The sequence below is a fragment of the Anthonomus grandis genome, chromosome 1 (assembly GCF_022605725.1).
Source record: "Anthonomus grandis grandis chromosome 1, icAntGran1.3, whole genome shotgun sequence".
Classification (NCBI taxonomy): domain Eukaryota; kingdom Metazoa; phylum Arthropoda; class Insecta; order Coleoptera; family Curculionidae; genus Anthonomus; species Anthonomus grandis.
In genome coordinates, this window is record NC_065546.1 from 7,566,338 (window position 1) to 7,584,488 (window position 18,151).

General features: G+C 33.3%; 1 protein-coding gene across 2 annotated transcripts in view; it reads left to right on the forward strand.

Moving 5' to 3' along the window:
• The first annotated feature begins 932 nt into the window (after window positions 1-932).
• LOC126737949 (uncharacterized) overlaps window positions 933-18,151 on the forward strand; it is a 541,322-nt gene continuing 524,103 nt past the window's right edge. For both annotated transcript variants that reach the window (XM_050443074.1, XM_050443084.1), the window contains exon 1: window positions 933-1,419. In XM_050443074.1, coding sequence (XP_050299031.1) covers window positions 1,110-1,419 — 310 coding nt within the window. In that variant the 5' untranslated portion in view covers window positions 933-1,109. The remainder of the gene's footprint in view (window positions 1,420-18,151) is intronic.

The window sequence follows — 18,151 nt, forward strand, 5'->3', positions numbered from 1 at the left end:
CAAGTTCTTCGGGCCACTTCCAATGCTGTGTCGGAGGAGTTATTTTGTATGTTGCACCTTAAGTTCACAAATTTCGGTGTTAATCGATGAAATAAGCACTGTTGAAGAAACCATATTATACTTTTTGACGCCAATAACTGACCCCCTTAAAATGTACATGGGATTTCCTATGTTCCGCTCGGCGATGCACCACCCGGTATAGTTTGATTATTCCGTATTTAAGCATAATATTCGATCAATCAATAAACTACTTGTTGTCCCGACTCTGGTTGGTTCTGTAATGACTTGACTAATTTTATATACACTACAGTACTAATAAAAATCATTAAGAGTACGCAATATTGAGGTCTAAGACGTCTATATTAACGACTTTTAAACATATCATATTATAACAAAGAAGTAATTGTTTGGTAATACAGTTATGAAACACCTCTAAGAAAGCATTATATTTAATAAAAACCGAAGGTCTATCAAAAATGTTCACAAATATTTATATCCGTATTATTTCATTAAAAAACAGAATTAATACAATACCAAAATAAATTAAGTAACATAAAACAGTTTTCCTTAGTCGTGCAACAACAACGCAACTTTGTTTCTTAATTAACTCGCCTATTTATCGATTCCAACCCTATGATGTGGATTTAATCGCGAATAGGCATGACGTCAGTAGTTTTTAATTATCGAAGCACGATAGAAAACTGCATAAAACCCTCCATGAGCGGGAATATTAATGCAAATGCACACAAAACTCAGGTGTAGTTTAGAGTTGTGTGCCCAAGATCGATCGCGCAACCCTGTGCGCCAGCCGTCCGTCTAGCCCCCTAAATAGCGAAAAGTGCCCTCAGTTTCTCTGTGTCGCTGTTCCGGTTTCAATCGCACCCCTCTAACTGTACAGCAGTTTACTCAGCTTCGACGTCAAGTATTGACTTAACAGTTTTTGCGCTCCTTTCATTTAAAATTGCCGCTGCCGCGTATATAGCTTCGCACCGTTTTCAGTTTCGCTACTGTTTGATGTTGACATAAATTTACGTGTAAATATACTTAAAAGAAAAAAAGTTTGTGATATCGACAACGCTATTAAAAAAAATGTTAATCGAATTGACACAATGAAACACTTAAAAAGTTTATTAATCTCGTTAATTATAATATTCGATTTCGTTTTGGGTTTCAGCGGTTTGAGTATAAATGGGACTAGTTTGGACATTGAGGGGGGTTCTCCGGGCCCCCCGGAGGACACTGAGACTGATATAAAATTAATTAGTAATAATAATATCTTGGAAGGGGATGATACTAAGTTGATGGACATTTGTGAGTTTGATGGTACTTTTGAAAATGTCAACAATGACCTGATCAGGTTGAGGTTGAGTAATAGTTTATTTAAAAGTGAAGAAATTGTTCCCGGGATTAAGTATCAAGGTAGGAAGCTTAGAAACAGCACGTTGCTTATAGTAAGAAAATTGTTAAAATATACTGTAATTATACTCATGTAAAAACTTTTTTTTGCAATTCTTCTCTTTTTTGATTTGGAAAGTGAAATAAGTTTATGATAAAATGTTTGATAAATGGATTTAAAAATTTGCAGAACTAACCATGTTTTAATATGGTTAATTCCCTCCAACCCAATCGAATAGAGATTACGCATTATGCAAACTGATCGCGGATACAAATTTAGTAAGCGGATCCAAAATTCAAATAACTAGCTGAGATAGATTTATTTGTAAATATGCAAGTATTCGTGAATTGATACACGGTTTTTTGTCTTTTATTTAAATGATATTACATTATAACAAAAAGGTATGATTATATTAAAAAATAGAATCAATTCAAGCACAAAATTGCAATAAAGAATTAAGTTTTATTTTTTTTTAGTTTTTTCTGACTTTTTTGTATCCTATGAATGTGTAAAAAGAGGCAAACTAATATAGAAAACTTTTCTAACACTATAATTTGTGTTTCCATATTAAAAAGGATCAGTTTTAGAGTCAATTTTTTTTATGCCCTGGTTGTAACGTCTAAGCTTTCACATCTGCCCAGTGAACCATATTTATAAAAATAAAAATAATCTCAATTGTTTTATTAATTTTTTTAAATATTTACTAAATAGTCAGTTTGCCTAAAATGAACTGAATTATACAAGTAATTCGTTTGTCGCAATAAGCACAAAATTGAAATAAAAAGTACGAAATAATTTATTTCAATACCGTTGATTTAATTTTTGAATTGTTTCAATATGCATTCTAATTTTTTTAGATTTTACATGTAAATGTCAAGGCAAGTTCATTAAATTGTTTTTAAAATGTTTGTGGTTGTTCTATTGGGAATTTTTTTTTCTTTTTTTATTAAAATTGTTACTTATATTTTTATTTAAGCACCAGGTGGATTTAGACAATTCAGTGAGGGATTTAAAGTGGACTGTATTTTTGTAATTAAAAGTAAATGTGGAAGGTCGAAAAACCAGCCTTTTAAGATCCTTACCTTAAGGTGTCTGTATCCGGCTTCAGTAGGCCTGCTGGACTTCTTGGGTCTTCGGGTTTAATTACTAAGAGTGGTTGCGGGTTTGATAAGTAAATCACGATATGTGATGCAGTAAGATTAAGACAACAGTTGCGATAATACATGTATAGATCACGACACTGGAATTAATGCGCGATGCGTAAAAATGATAACAAGGAAGTAAAAATCCTCTCTGGTCTCCGTTCAGCACAAACCAAAGGAATTTAGAAATTTAAAGACTATCGTATACGCGCAGATTTGTTTTTGTTAAGACTTAGAAAATATTCATTAAATTGGTTATAATAAAAGGAGAAAATTAAATTAAAATGAAATGGTAGTTTTAATTTGGAGAGAAAATCAAGAAAATATTATAAAAAGAAAAAAAAAACTATTTGAACGTTCACAAACTAAATGTAAACGGACCAGTCTGAATCTTAAAACATTGCCAGGGACTAAAAGTTTATTATAATATTTCGGAATACATCGAAAGTTTACAAAAAGCATATTTAGCATAGAAATAAAATCAATAAATTTAACAAAATTATGTAGGTTATTTCATTGTTACACAATAAAATTAAAAACTTTTACTTAGACTGGTTGTGCAAACGTTATAAAAACTAAGTAAATGACACAAAATAATAATACTTGTTAAACTAGTTTTATTTTATTGAATTTTCAATCTCACAATCACACAAATCTTATATATTTTATATCCAGATCAGGGAAACGAATTCTCAATAAAATGTCATATTTTTATAGATTATTGAAAGATTAAATACTTGATGGTGATAAATGCATTTAAAAATATTTAATCTTAATCAGGATAAAATTTGGGTACCCTTAGAGCTTAAAAATTGGAAATATTCAGTCGAGCTAGAAATCAGTTATAGGGATGCACATTTTCGACGGATTTATAGGCATTTTATTCAAAAAAATCTTATGTGAGATTTTTTTTTAATTCTTTACCACAACAGTAGGCTTTTTTTTACTGAATACATTCACTCAAGACAGCACACTCTATATTACTAATATATTACGAGTAGCGCCAGTGCTGCGACGGTGTTTGTGGATTAAGGGCGATAAGTGGTAATGTTCAGAAAAAAACGTCTATTGGTAGTTGATTTCACAGACCTACACTTAAAAAAAAGTCTCGATATAGCGGCGTTCTAGGTATCTATAGGTGCACTAGTTATTCATGAATCCTATCTACCTGTTAAGTAGATCTTGCATGTAGGGTAAATCGAGGAGAGATGGACCACCTTTCAAAACACTGGCAATAACTATGGATGGATGGATCATCTTTTAGAAAACTTTCAATAAATTATTAATTTATAAGAATTAATTTCTAAAAAAAAGTACAAGGTAAATATATATGTTGGTGATCTATTTGGCACAGTTTAAATATGAATGCAACTCGACAAATAAATGTAAAACATAAAAAACTGAAAACTTAAATTGGCCCATTGCTAGAAAGTCTTGAAAGAGATCTTGTGTACAATAATTTAGTCTTTTTTTCTCCTTTTTCATAATGGGGGCGGTACCGCAGAGTTGGCATGTGTTGGTGTAGGATGTGCAACCTTCGTGCAACCATCTAGAACAGATAATGCATTGTACCTAGTCTTTTTTTTTCTTTATAAGGCGATAATCTTCAAGACACCCGACGCACTGATTTTCTAAGTCATTGAAGGTTTTGTTGGAAGAGGTTGACTCATGCCTTCGTTTCTTTTGCAACACTTTTTTAGTAGATATTGGTGATTTCTTCTTGGAAGGTTCTTCTTTCTTCTGCTTTTAAGCTGATGTGCTTGTCTCTGCGTCTTCTCGCGAATTCAAGCCATGTAACTTGGTGATGTTAAGTTACCTACTAGATTAGCACGAGCCTTTTTCATTGCTGGTGTTATAAGAGGCACAGGAGAAAGCTCCTGAAGTAGTTTCCCAGTTTTAATTTTTCTTCAGTAGGTTCTGCCACACTTTTCTGCTGCATTCCAGAAGGGCCTGGTTGAGGTGAGTCACATTCGCGAGGAAAAGTTTGAGAACAAATTTCTTGCAAAACAGTTTCTGTTGCCACTTCTGTGAGGACACCTTGTTCCCCAAATGTGTCTCTTGAATGTAATGCAGCCTCATTTGGTGGCTCCGTTAGAAGAGCGTAATCGGGTATTTCATCTGAATTGTAAGGCCATATTCCTGTTGCCCGAAAGGCCGATACGGTATTGATGACAGTAGTCGATTTGCCCCAGGCTTCTTCTAAAAGTTTGCCGAATTGTAATCGATTTAACTTCCTAGTGGGGCTGCATTTGATCATCCTTCTACACGAATCGTAATAATGCCCCTTAAGGCTCTTGAAGAAGGCCCGATCAAGCGGCTGCAAGTAATGCGTAGTATGACTCGGCAAACAAAATATAATAATGTCGTTATCCTCAGCGAATTGCAACGTGTCAAGATTAGTCGTGTGGGAAGTGTATCCCTCTACTATTAGCAAAACCTTTCCAGGTGCTTTTCTGGGATAGAAATGATTCTGTAGCCAATCCAGAAAATTTTCTGATGTCACGTACGCTGATTTTTCTGACATGCGTACACGTAAGCCGGGTGGCATTCCATCAGCCCATTTCGCTTTAGCATTTTTCCCTTGAACACGCAGTAAGGAGGCAAATAAACTCCTTCTGCATTACAGCAGGCAACTACTGTAATCCTTTCACCCTTTTCACCCAGGCTAATTGAAGGTATACTTTTCGATCCTTTCTTAGCCAGCACCTGCCCAGCTCGCGTGTTCAATTGTAGACCTGTCTCGTCCGTATTTTAAATGTTGCCAGGACTGCCAAACAAACCATTCTCAGAAAGTACAGCATCGAGTTCTTTAAAATAGTTGTCTACAACATTTTTAGACATTCCCAAAGAAATGAGGTATTTTCAGCTTTGCGAACAGTAATGTCTGAATTCCGTCTTAAAAATTGAAGCAGCCATACGTTACCAGCTTTACCTAAAAATTCAGTCAATAATAAGCTAGTCTTTAAGTATGAAGATCATCTACTCACCATCTTCCCGATTAAATTTATGTTGAATTCCAAGACGTTCGGTTAAATTATAGACCATTATGCGTACTTCCTGTCTAGTCGGTGCAAAGCCTCTTTTCTGTAATTTTTGGATGTGGGTAGCGAGCTTGGCCTCTGCTTCTCTCCCAAGCAAGCTGCCAGGGCTTAAACAATCGGTTTTATTTAGATTGCTAGCTGCAAGTCTGCGTTTAAAAGTAGTTTCTGGAATGTGAAATGCTTTTGCTGCTTCGTTAACACCCATTTCGCCAAACACTACTGCATTAATGGCAGAACATAAGTCCTCTGCAGACCAAGAACCCCTTTCGGGCACATTTCGTTAGCGAGTATACTGATTGGGCATTATTATCCTGAAACAACAATCATTTATTATCTAGGTCTATCTCTCCTATCCCGTCTGTCCTAAAAAAGAAAGATAGATGGACCAGTAAATCCTCAAGCAAATAAACATGTGAACGCTCTATTTTTGAGGTTAAGTGCATGCCGAAATACATATTTGCCTATTACATGTCTAAAACGTAACTTAAAATTAAAATTATAATTACCTCAAGTGAAGTAACTGTTCAAAGAAAAAAACCATGCAAAATTTCGATGACGATTCAGAACAAAAAAACTCGATAACTTTTAAAAAACGAGTAGCTGTACTACCGATCAACAACTAATGCTATTGCATTATTCTACACCGGCGCGGCAAGCACTGTTGCCACGGTTTCCGAGATATCGCGAGTGGTCCATCTCTCCTACTGGTCCATCTCTCCTCGATTTACCCTATAGATGCAATAATATGCGCCAATCGGAAAAGCATTTACCGTGGTGGTAGCCATAAAACAGTCAGGTCCTCTGCTTCTCCTCTACGCGCCAAATTGTCCCAGCCTCAAGTTATTTATGGCTCTTCTATAAGATCCTTTAAGATATCTAAGAGTCTCCTATAAGATGTATGGTCCTCTTCTGGATGGAATCAAGCAATCATGCAATCAGCTTTGAAGGCTGTTTGGGTAAAGAGTTTACGAAGTTATTTTACATGGAGTAATACGAATCGTCAAAGCATTAAATACTACTGAGGTATAAACGGCCTTTTCATTTTAAAGAAACCCTAAGTTTTTGAGAAGCCACTTTAGCTATTTCCATTACATGATCATGCCGAAAACCTATTGAAGAAAGAGATAAAAAAAAGGTCATGTCACATAGTTCTACCCAAACAGTATCTAAACAAAAATATGAGAATGCCTGAAAGTTTCGTGAAAATGTGGCTACGTCTTCTTTTCGATGTGATGCAGAACTCACAGAAAATTCCCTCATGATCCAACAAACCTGGATTTAAATCTTATCTATACTAATTAACATATATAGGTTACATATTTTGCTTAATGAATTAATCATCAAAATACAATACAATACGCCTCATCAATTAAGAACTATAGTCGGCTCGTTTTATCCTAACACGTAACGTATTATCTGGGGGTACAAGTGGACCTGTTAAACTATGAATTCCTAATCGCCGTATTATTTACTATTTATATTGAGTACCGGTTTGGACGACTGTTACCAGCGGTTTAAAAACATTTTTGGTTTTTAATGTAATATTGACTAATATTTTTTTAAAGGAAATGCTTTTTTATACTTAAATAATTTGTTTTAATATTATTTTTTATTAGTGTAACCTAATATTTATTATGATTTAATAAAAAAGAGGTGGAATTAAAAAAATGATTATAAATTCTGGGAAATGTACAAAACACAAATATATATAATGCCGAAGAAATAGGTTAAGAGGATTATGTACCTGAAAGGTGATAATTTGCCTGATTGGACAATTAAATACTTTGATGATTTATACTTACATTTTTTTTTTTTTTGGTATTTTGAAGTGATATCATCAAATTTACTTTGCGATTTTTGAATAATGGATTCGCAAGAAGACATATTGCTAAATATCGGTTTCTATATTTGGATGGACGTCGTTTAGTTTTAAAAGTACAAAATTATTTTAAACAAGGAAAAAATAACATGAAGCCATTGACATCTGTTTTGGCAGTAAAGAAGCGGGCATGTGATGCATGCCAGATCTCAAAAAGAACTTTACATAAAATTTGCAATATGGACGAAGAAAAACTGGCAAACCAATCTGGATCAACGAGTCTGGACCTACCCCAAACAATTAAGAGCAAAATTAGACCCATTATTTATAACAAGTATAAAAGTAACACGTGACGATGGCTGCCGTACTACAAATAATAAACGACAAAGAATTTTGCGATATTAGTTTAACTAGTTTGGAAAAAGTTCTAAAGAGTTTGGGATTTCGTTACAAAAAGACGAATAATCGGACAGTACTCTGTGAACTTTTACATGTAGTGACAAAAAGATAGAATTTTCTGAGAAATTCTCTAAAAAATTAAAACTCGGAAGATCCCAAACAATTTGTGTTTCTGGACGAATCTTGGATTTTTGGGGGGAACTCATCAAAATCATCATGGCAAAATAGTAGCTCGCAATGATATCCCAGCAGCAGTTCTAGTTGTGAAAAAAGGTACATCGTGCTACATGCAGGAAATGACGAGGGCTTTATCTCTGATGCTTGTTTGATTTTCTCTTCGACGAAAAAAACAGACGACTAACACGGAAATATGGATGCCGATCTTTTTGAACATTGGTTTGAAGAAAAACTCTTCAAAAGGTTGGAAAATCATTCTATTATAGCCTTGGACAACGCCTCATACCATTACAAAGTAGAAGAGAAATTTTCCACTAACAGTTGGCAGAAAGAGGAAATAAAAACGTGACTAAAGCAAAAAAATATTGCCCATGACGATATATTTTTAAAGGCTGATTTGCTGCAGTACATGATCGATGAGATGGCTCGGCTCTTAAATATGGGCATGAAGTCCTGCCATTACCGCCTTACCACTGCCAATATAATCCAATTGAGTTGATTTGGGGCATAGCAAAAAATTATTATGATAAGCACGCTTCCAAAACAACCGATAAAGTCAGTGTCCTTAATTTATGGAAAGAATACTTACATCAAATAAAGGAAGAAATATGGAGAAAATTTATAAATCACACACAAAAAATTACAGCTAAAAACTATCAAAGTGATAGATGAAGTACGACCACTAAATATACGTCCAGACGACTATTCAACTAGTAATGAATCTAATTATTCCTTCACTGACATATCTTCAAAATCAGACTAAACTTAATCTAATGTATTTATTTCAGACTAAACTTCCTTTAATTTTTTATTGTTTTTGCTCGTCTGTTTAGATTTTTTAACGTTTTTTTTTTCAATAATAATTCTTTTTAGCCTCTTTAGGTATTTTTTTATTATTTCAGTAGAAAATAAAATATTATTACTTACACCCATAGAAATTAATACTAAAACCCATCAAATTAAAAAAAAATCTTATAAAAATATAAATTAAAAAATTGTTTGAGAACCGCTGGTTTCTTAACCGGAAAACTTTTATTACTTATGTCTTAGGGTAAAGCGTGCCGACTATACCTGGATGATCGAAGACCCATTACACACTTATACCATCTACACGAACTGGGAATAAAATCGCCTAATTACAAATACTATTTTTATATAAAAATGTATATAACATTTTATATGTTTAAGCTACTTTGATGGCTGCCCAGATACTTTAGGCACGAAATATTGTAATATAAGACGTAATTTATTTGCTTTTTTAAAATCTTTCATTAAACATGCTCCTAACGGATAGAATTTATTAGCAGTGTTACAAAATGAGGTTAGGCGCGGTTAGTTATGGCGTTTAGTAAAAAATGTTCGAAAATAAAGATAGTATTGAATAATATTAGTCAGACTGGTTGGCCATTGAGTACAGTGTGATTAGGTTAAGTAGTTAATCATTGAATGTTAACACACATTTTATTAAGATTTTGTTCATATATATGAGGGCGAGGAAAAAATGTATAGGTTGGATTAACTTAAAAAAAAGTTTTGATTACTTAGAAAGCATTCAGTGTCCAAACTTTTTAACTCTTTTGTTACCATAGTGTCTAAACACTAAAAAAGGACTTAGCGAAGTCTTTAAATATATCCCCTCTTTAGGTCTGGTGTTTATTGCCTGCAATGTGCAGATTGTTCTGCTCTTCATGTACGATAATAAGAACGAAGAATGTTCACAAGGGTGTAGAAGCACCTTCGCCTTGTTATTAAATTTAAATACATTATTTTTACAGAAACTAAGTCTGCTTTTGCTATCTATCTTCTATCAGCATTATTTTTCGGTTCCTGATAATGTGTCGGTTATTCACCGGTGCCACAAGAGTAGAAAGCTAGATAGAAATCACTCAAGCCAAAAAAAAAACATTCAAATATTCCCAAATGATGTTTTCACTTCAAGACAGAACTCATAATATACAATGTGTCCCTAAAAGAAATGGGACATAGAACAACAGTAGATTCCTTACGTCAAAATAATGTGGATAAGGTCAACTTGCCTAATAGTAACTAAAATACAGGGTGTCAAAGTATTATTTTATATATCGTTTTTTTCATAGGTCCTGAACCAAATTGTTACATGCAGATTTTGCCCTAAGCATGTAATATGGGATTTCACATAAATTCGGGCAAAAGTTTATGGGTTTTGGTATCGGCTTGAAAGGGTTGTGTGATTTACAGTTTTATAAATGGAATTTGGGGTTTGATAGTAATGCAATTTATTTTTTTTAAGGCTTTTGGGGTTTGATTATTTTTAGGAATGTATTTACCTACCACATCCTATCAGCACACCTCTGTGGAGTTAGTCGTATTATGTAGGCCTATTCATGTACCTGGTGTTGGGAACTTTCTGACCTTTGGTTTGTTTGTCAAGAGTTTCTATGAGGCCGGTATATGTCTGGGGTATGGAGGGACTTCTGGAGGGTGCTGTTGTGCCACAGATTGCGCTATGAGTGTAGTAAATAAGACCTTTTAGATGGTGATCCGTTAGTGTAGGAAAACTTACAAATACTTTCTTCTATAGCGGAATCATGTTGGACAAGGTATCCTAATTGATTTGAAATTGGCCTCCCCAGTTTTGCTTGCTATATTTCCTTTCAATTCTTCAAGTTAAGTTTTAGTAAATAAACGTGCCTTGACATCTGGTTTCTAACCCTACTAGCCGATTGACAGTGACTGTGCTTGACAGTAATGACTATTGACACACTTGTTGTTGTGGAGGTTTGGCAGCGTTGCTGTTTCCCATTAAAGTTTGGTTTCCATTTGGCGGATGACGGAGCGTCATAAATCAGGCAGAGCGACGTAAGAGGAAAATTGGTATTTCGTAGCCCCGTTGGGAAAATTTTGTTAGTTTTCCATGTTTTAGTATCCGAGCAGTATCATTTTGCTGTGGTATTGCGGAATTTCTATTTTGATAGAGTGAGGCTCTGCGTAGTTTGCACCAAGAGGCAGGGTCAGATCGTGTCGAAGAGAGAGAGTGACAAGTTCACTGCCAGTGTCAACTGTCACTGTCTGGTGAGTTGTCAGTTCCTTGCCCAGCCTGTAGCCATCCCGTTATCAGAAAGAACAGTCGACATTTTGTGGTTTTAAGGAAAATTTAAGTTCATCTTGCCGGGAATTCGGTTGAATGGAAAAATATTTCCTCCCAAGTTTTGGGGTTTAATTTGATGAACGTCTAGTGGGAAGTTGTAGCCGAGAGGATTTCGGATTGACCTGATATTTTTGGATTTGGTCGGCTGCTCCCACACCATTTATGGGATTTTGAAATTTTCTAACCACAAAACGAGACTCTAGGCCTCGCTCACCACCTTAGGTATGTAGCAACATGTTAGTAATTGCCATAGAATTGATTGTGTGTTTATTTTACTGATTTTTTTTTGTCCTCTATTTTAGAGGCCTCTCCTTTTTCTCATCTTCTCCCTTATTCTCTGGTTTCTTCTGGTCATCCCAACACTGTTGGAGACCGGCTGAAGTGAGCCTCAACACAGCCTGGACTGAGCATTGTACTGTGGCTCTGCGATTTTGGATTGGAACTTGCCTGAAATTGACTTGCCCATGTTATCGTTACCCTGGTTGTAGCTGACTGGTTCCAGAGCTGTCGAGTTAAGCTACCGTAGCCAAAATACACAAGAGATTAGAGGACACGCAAGTTTTTGCACATTTTATTTTATTTTTCTCTTATTGAACGGTTTGATTTAGGGTTGGGGGTTGATTTATTAATTTGAATTTTATGCGTTTATTTTCTTTTATGTAAAACAAAAACGTTAAGGGGTTCTTGCTAAGTCTATTAACATTAACCTGAGGGTTTCCATTTGAGTCGAGCATCGACATAATTGGTTTTGATATTGAGCCTGGATCACCTTGTAAGGGATCGGCTACTTGCTACAAATAACATATTTAGTCATAATGTTGGTTATTAGTTAATAGGTTTTATTGCAACATACCATTAATAGGCTTTCAAATTCGAACCTTACCATTTAAAAGTTTTATTTAGATTAATGTGACTTGACTAGAATTTGTAAAAGGTATTTTAGGGCCAGTGAGGTATTGTGAATTAGGCTCCAAACATATATTTCTTGTAAGCAACACGTGATCACGTTTTGGATTTTCTCCTTGAACAGTAGTTCAGTACGGATTTGTTTTTTTTCTAATTCCTCGCCTTAAGCATACCTCAAGTAACTCTTAATTCTTTTATCAATTTTTTATTTATTTAAAATTACTACAGTATTACATTTTGAATAATTATCTAAATTTAAATATCTCAGTGGAATTTAATTTTTTTTATATAGATGGAAGTGACTATGTAAATTCTTGGATGATTATATCAATCTGGTGGACCTATGGATTGTTATTTGAGTTTTTCCCAAATTATTTTCAGCTTTTAGGATCTAGGTACAAGCATAAATATAGGTCATCATTTTCTTGATTAAGGGGGGCTTATATTACCATCATAATATATCAGGGTTTGGTGTAAAATATTTAAATCAAGTGGCGCTCTTATTAAAATTTCTCCCACTACCTTCTCCACTGTCTAAAAGCTGGCGGTCACCAAATCTCTGAATCTTTTAAAACAAAATTTGCTTGTCTGGACTTAGTAATTTTTTTTTGTTGGATAGTAGGTATGAATCACACGGGTTGGAAATAAATTGGTTTGAACCGAGTTACGCGCTACAAAATGACATACTGACGAGTCTTTAAAAAAGAAAAATTAAATTTCGTATACAGTTTTCGTGTTTTCTGTAGAGGCGTTAATTTTTACTTTTTTAAATCCCCTAACTTTTTTTGCAGTTCCGTATATTGGTTTGAAAACTAACAAAATAATTTCCTTTTTTAATATTACTGTTAGAGTACATCTAAAAAAAAAACACAAAATCAATCGCCGCCGCTGGGTTTTCTCAAAAGTACCCCATCGGCATTTTTGGAATAGGAGAGAAGAAATGCAGGGCATGGGAGGGGGACCGGACACACTTGGACGACGGTCGACGGATGTTTTGGGAGATCACGTACCGATCCGGGGGCGATTCGGTTGGGTTTTCGTAAAGACTTTAGACGTAGTATTAATTAATTAAAATCGAATTAAAATAAGTATTGTTTGCAACTTATTATAATCCGGTGTCTTTTGTACCATTCTAAGCATTATACGTGTTGATGTAAGAGTCCGGTGTTTGATTTATTGGCTCTGACGAACATTTATAAAACCAGTGGCATAATTCTTATTATTTAAAAAAATTAGACTGTTTCTAACATTACCTAAAAAATATACCTTATTAAAGTCGCTAGAAGCAACCATTTTCGAAATAATCGCACTTTTAGGTTTTCATAATAAGTGAATGACTTAAATTTATTAGATTTTTAGCAATGCAATCCTAAATAAAATAAAATTAATATATAAAATTAGTACCTATTAATACCTAATATCAATCATCTTAGGTATCTATTGAATTGACGAAACAGTGGGCTGCCAAGGCAGTTGGTATCTATTAATACCTAAGATGATTGATATTTATGTAAAATTAGAATAGTTACTAAATAAAAAAAATATTACGACTTTTTTGTTAATTCTTATATCATAGCCAAAGTAAATGATATTTATTTATTTTTTTTTTATATTTTATTTTCAAACAAATATACCAAAAACAAATATAAACAAAGAAAATACAAATAACGCTACTATAACAACTGTTCAAAATGCCCTCCATTAACTTCAATGCATTTTGAAATACGTTTAACAAATGACTGCCGTATTTTAAAAAGAAGTTAATTTTTTTTATCATATTTACAGAATTTACAATTTTTACATTTAGTTCATTCAGATTATTTATAGGACTATCATAAACAATTGATTTCAAATATCCCCAAATACAGAAGTCGATGGGGTTTAAGTTCGGGATATTGTTCGTCAAGGTAATTGCGTACCTGTCGAGAAAAATGCGCTGGCGCCCCATCTTGCATAAAATACATTTTCTGCCTAACATTAGAAGATATATCATTCTTCTAAAAGACTTCCAAGTTCATTTCGTAAAAAAATTAAGTACGAGTCTCCGTTCAAATTAGGTGGTAGTTCATGGGGGCCTATTATATGGTTTCCAATAATACCACACCAAATGTTAACTTTAAATTCATGCTGGAAATGACGACTGACAACTGAATCCCACATATGAGTTTTCAGTATCCCACATATGAGCATTTCTAAAGTTAAATACGCCGCGTCTAGTAAGTGTAGCCTCGTCTGTGAATAACACTCTGCTAATAAGCATTGGATCTGCGTTTCACATATTTTTAAACTGACGACAAAACTGTATTCTGGCTGGCAAATCTGGTGGAATCAAACACTGAACTGGTGTAAAGTGGTATGGATAGAGGCCTTCTTCCTAAAGTACTTTACCAACACCTGATTTGCTTACACCCGTAGCTGCCGCTATTGGCCTATTAGTTAACCCAGGATTTTCTGCTACGCAACATTTCTCCTTCCTGTTCTTGGGAAATATTTTTTGGGCGATTCAAAACAAGCATTTTTGACCGAAATGAGGGTCCGGTAAAGTTAAAGGAACGTCTAAAAATCGATTTTTTTTTGAAAATTTTTACTTAGAATGTTGAGTTTGAACATTTTATTGATAAAAAAGTGAGAATGAAGTAAAAAAAATGCAAAATTTTAAAAATTATAAAGGATTTTCTACTTACGTATAATTCACAATTACACCCGGCTTAACTACACTCTATTTGCGACTAGGCATCAACTAGGCATTGACCATTATATATGCTATTAATTTAAATTTAAAGCCTTAAGTAACAAAATTCTGTAACTTTCAAGGATTTACATCACTTCTTTAGGTCATATACACAAATTTCCACACGCAAATCAGGAATATCAAATATGTAAATACGGATTTATTCATAATTAAAAAAGACTGTGAAATGTCACTTACGTCAACAACTATTATTTATTGGGAGTGGCTACTGTACTAGTACGATTATCGTAATTTTCTGTCCTGCCTCATTATAGGTAAGTATTTGTTTATATAATAATTTGTTTTATATAATCATAAAATAGCGGCAGCCGCGTATGCGCACATAGGACTGTATGGTTGGTGCACATGTGGAGTTGGTATTGCAAAAAGAGATTAGAACCTTGGGTTGGCGCTAATTAGTGGGTTAGGTAGTCGTTTGAGCCCTACTTAGGGAATGGGATAATAGTTAGAAAAGGGGAATTATAGGCACAAACACGGGGCTGCCGTTATAATTCCTATGCCTTATTCCTATTCCTAATGCCTATAATACATTTAAAGATATTTATTGTTTTCAAGGTTTTTCTACACGGGGCGGCAGCCCCGTGTTTGTGCCTATAATTCCTATGCCTTATATTACTTATTAATAAATAAATATCTTAAATTATGTTTTTTTTTCCAAAATTCATACTTATTATATATTAAATTACATAAAATATCAAATAGTTTAAGTAAATAATACCTATTTTTTAACACCTGTTCATGTAATGTAAAATCTAACTATATTATGCCTTTATTATCTAAAATTGAGTCCACAATCAACCCATCTAACCCAAAAGTATTCCAGAAAAAACCAAAAAATACTACTGGGGACATAGTGAAGCCACTGCCATTTGTGTCAATAAGGTTGTTGTTTTATTTTTTTTGTGTGTAAATTATAAAATATGTAATTAAAAGGGGTATAATGCGATAAAAAATGCTATAAATTTACAATAATAGCCCCCAAAAAGTTCCAAAATTGCCCCAATATATATATTTTTTAATTATAGCAAAATCAAACGCTGACAAACCTTGTGCAAGCCGGCAATAATTACGTATTTAACATATGTAGAAAAACCTTTATAATTTCCAAAGTTTTGTATTTTTTCCAATCATCCTCACTTTTTTATCAATATTTTGACCACACTCAACATTCTATGTAACAATTTTCAAAAAAAAATCGGTTTTTAGACGTCCATTTAACTTTACCGGACCCGAAATATTTCCTAATACCTGCGTCTTGCATGCTGTCCATTAAAATTTCCTTGCGCGTAAACACAAAGCATATCACGCATCTCCAAATTGGTCAACAAATTATGCCTAGGCATTACTTAAAATGATTAAACTTAAGAGAAAAACTTTTTTCTCGTTCTAAGATTTATATGACATTCAAAAAGTTTGACATAAATAATACAATCACTTGTCTCCAACGCCAACTGCCATGCGATTTAAATAAAGTAGTAAATAAATATTATTTTAAATATTTTTTTGAAAAATGGTGATTTCATCGAAAATGGTTGCTCCTAGTAACTTTAATAAGGTATACATTTTTTATGTAAAATTAAAAAAGGAATTTATTTTGAATCTTTTTAAACCGATATACTGGGCTGAAAAAAAGTTAGGGGTTCTAAAAAAGTAAAAACTAACGCAACGAGCGCCCTCTTGTCATGTCAATTAGTTCAGGTCCTATGAGAAAAAAAACGATAAATGAAATAATATTTTGACACACTGTATTTTAGTTACTATTAAAGTTAGGATAAGGCAATTTGACCTCAATCACATTATTTTGACGTAAGTAATGACGAACTTTTGACAAACCCTGTATAATGTATGTATAATGAGCAGAACTGGAAGCTTTTGGTTCAAAGTTTATAAGAGTATGTAGTAATGTGTATTTAATGGTCGTTCAGGTAATGTTTTTGATTTTTAACTTTTTAGTCAGTCTATTGCCTGATCTTGCCTTTAGCATTCACATAAAATAAAAAATATTATATTTAAATTGAAAATATATTTTCTAAAGATATATCTTATAAGAACATTTTGAATTGAAGTGTGTATGTATCAATTATGTTAAAATCGGGGGATAAAAATCACCTATTTACTAAATGAATGAAATTGGCATTTTAGTGAATATCATTTTGTTTTTTTTTTAAGTGATAAATACAATCTATTTGAATTTACGTTTTACAGTAATAATACCAAAACTTCGCTTAAATATTAAAAACCATTTAATTAGTAAAGTGCATTTTTTCAGCATATTTAAATGTAGAATTTTAAGTAATCGACTCCACAGAGATTAATCAATCTTACGAAAAAATCCCATCGCGCTTGCCCTACCCAAATACATCAAAACGTTAATTCTATCATTATGCTAAAATGGGTCAGCTCTGAATAAATAAAATCCGGACTCTGTTGTTATTCTTCGTCATACACATTCTGCTCTTATGTAAAGCTTAAATGAAAAGAATGCATAACAAGGAGATGAATAAAAAATAAATGAACGTTTCGTTGTTTTGGGTTGCTCTACTTTTTCCAACATTTATGGCAAAATCGATTTTAAGGAGTCATTCAAGACATTTATATTTTATAGTATGATAATATAGCGAAGTAAGCGAGATGGAAAGTATATTTTAATAATACGCGTCAGAAAACTTTAATGTAATAAATTATAGTTTATTCGCAGGGTCTCAATTTGAATAGTTCTTTTGTTATTTAAAAAAAAAACTTTATAGGTTTAGCGTAAAGCTTTAAGGATAGTTAATTTTCTAGTGTCAACTTTATGGTTGGTTATTTTATAATTATTAACGACAAAATGGCGGAAGGTAAGAAAACTCTAAAACACTTTAAAAATTAGATTTTAAATGAGATAGTCAAAAGGAAAGCCTTAATTTCCATTAACAATTCTCGAATCTACAGGTTCCAAGACAAAACTCCTCATAAACCACACCTTTGTTTGAAATGACTCAAATCGGTTCCTGCATAGAAGTTTAGTGTCATTTAAAACTATAAATTTGGTATACAAGAATCTTTGGAGAGATGTTTCCTTTGTTACAATGGAAAAGTTAATACTATTATTAACAAAGGTGAATAAAAGAAAAAGTCCATGAATCGTTGAACGCCTTAGGAGAAACATTCAAGTCATGTCAATAAAGTGTCATGAGGGTTTCTATGGGAATAAAATGTATCTATTATTAAATATTTACAAATATTAACAATTTCTTTTATTTTATTGGTCACCTGATTATAATAAATTTCAAATAGAGATTGGATAAAATATTAACCGACCTTAAGTCTGTAATTTATGTATGTCATTGATCGAAATGTCATCTCGTGGAGTATTGGCTGGAAGCCTAAGGAACTTTTCTGCAATACCGACT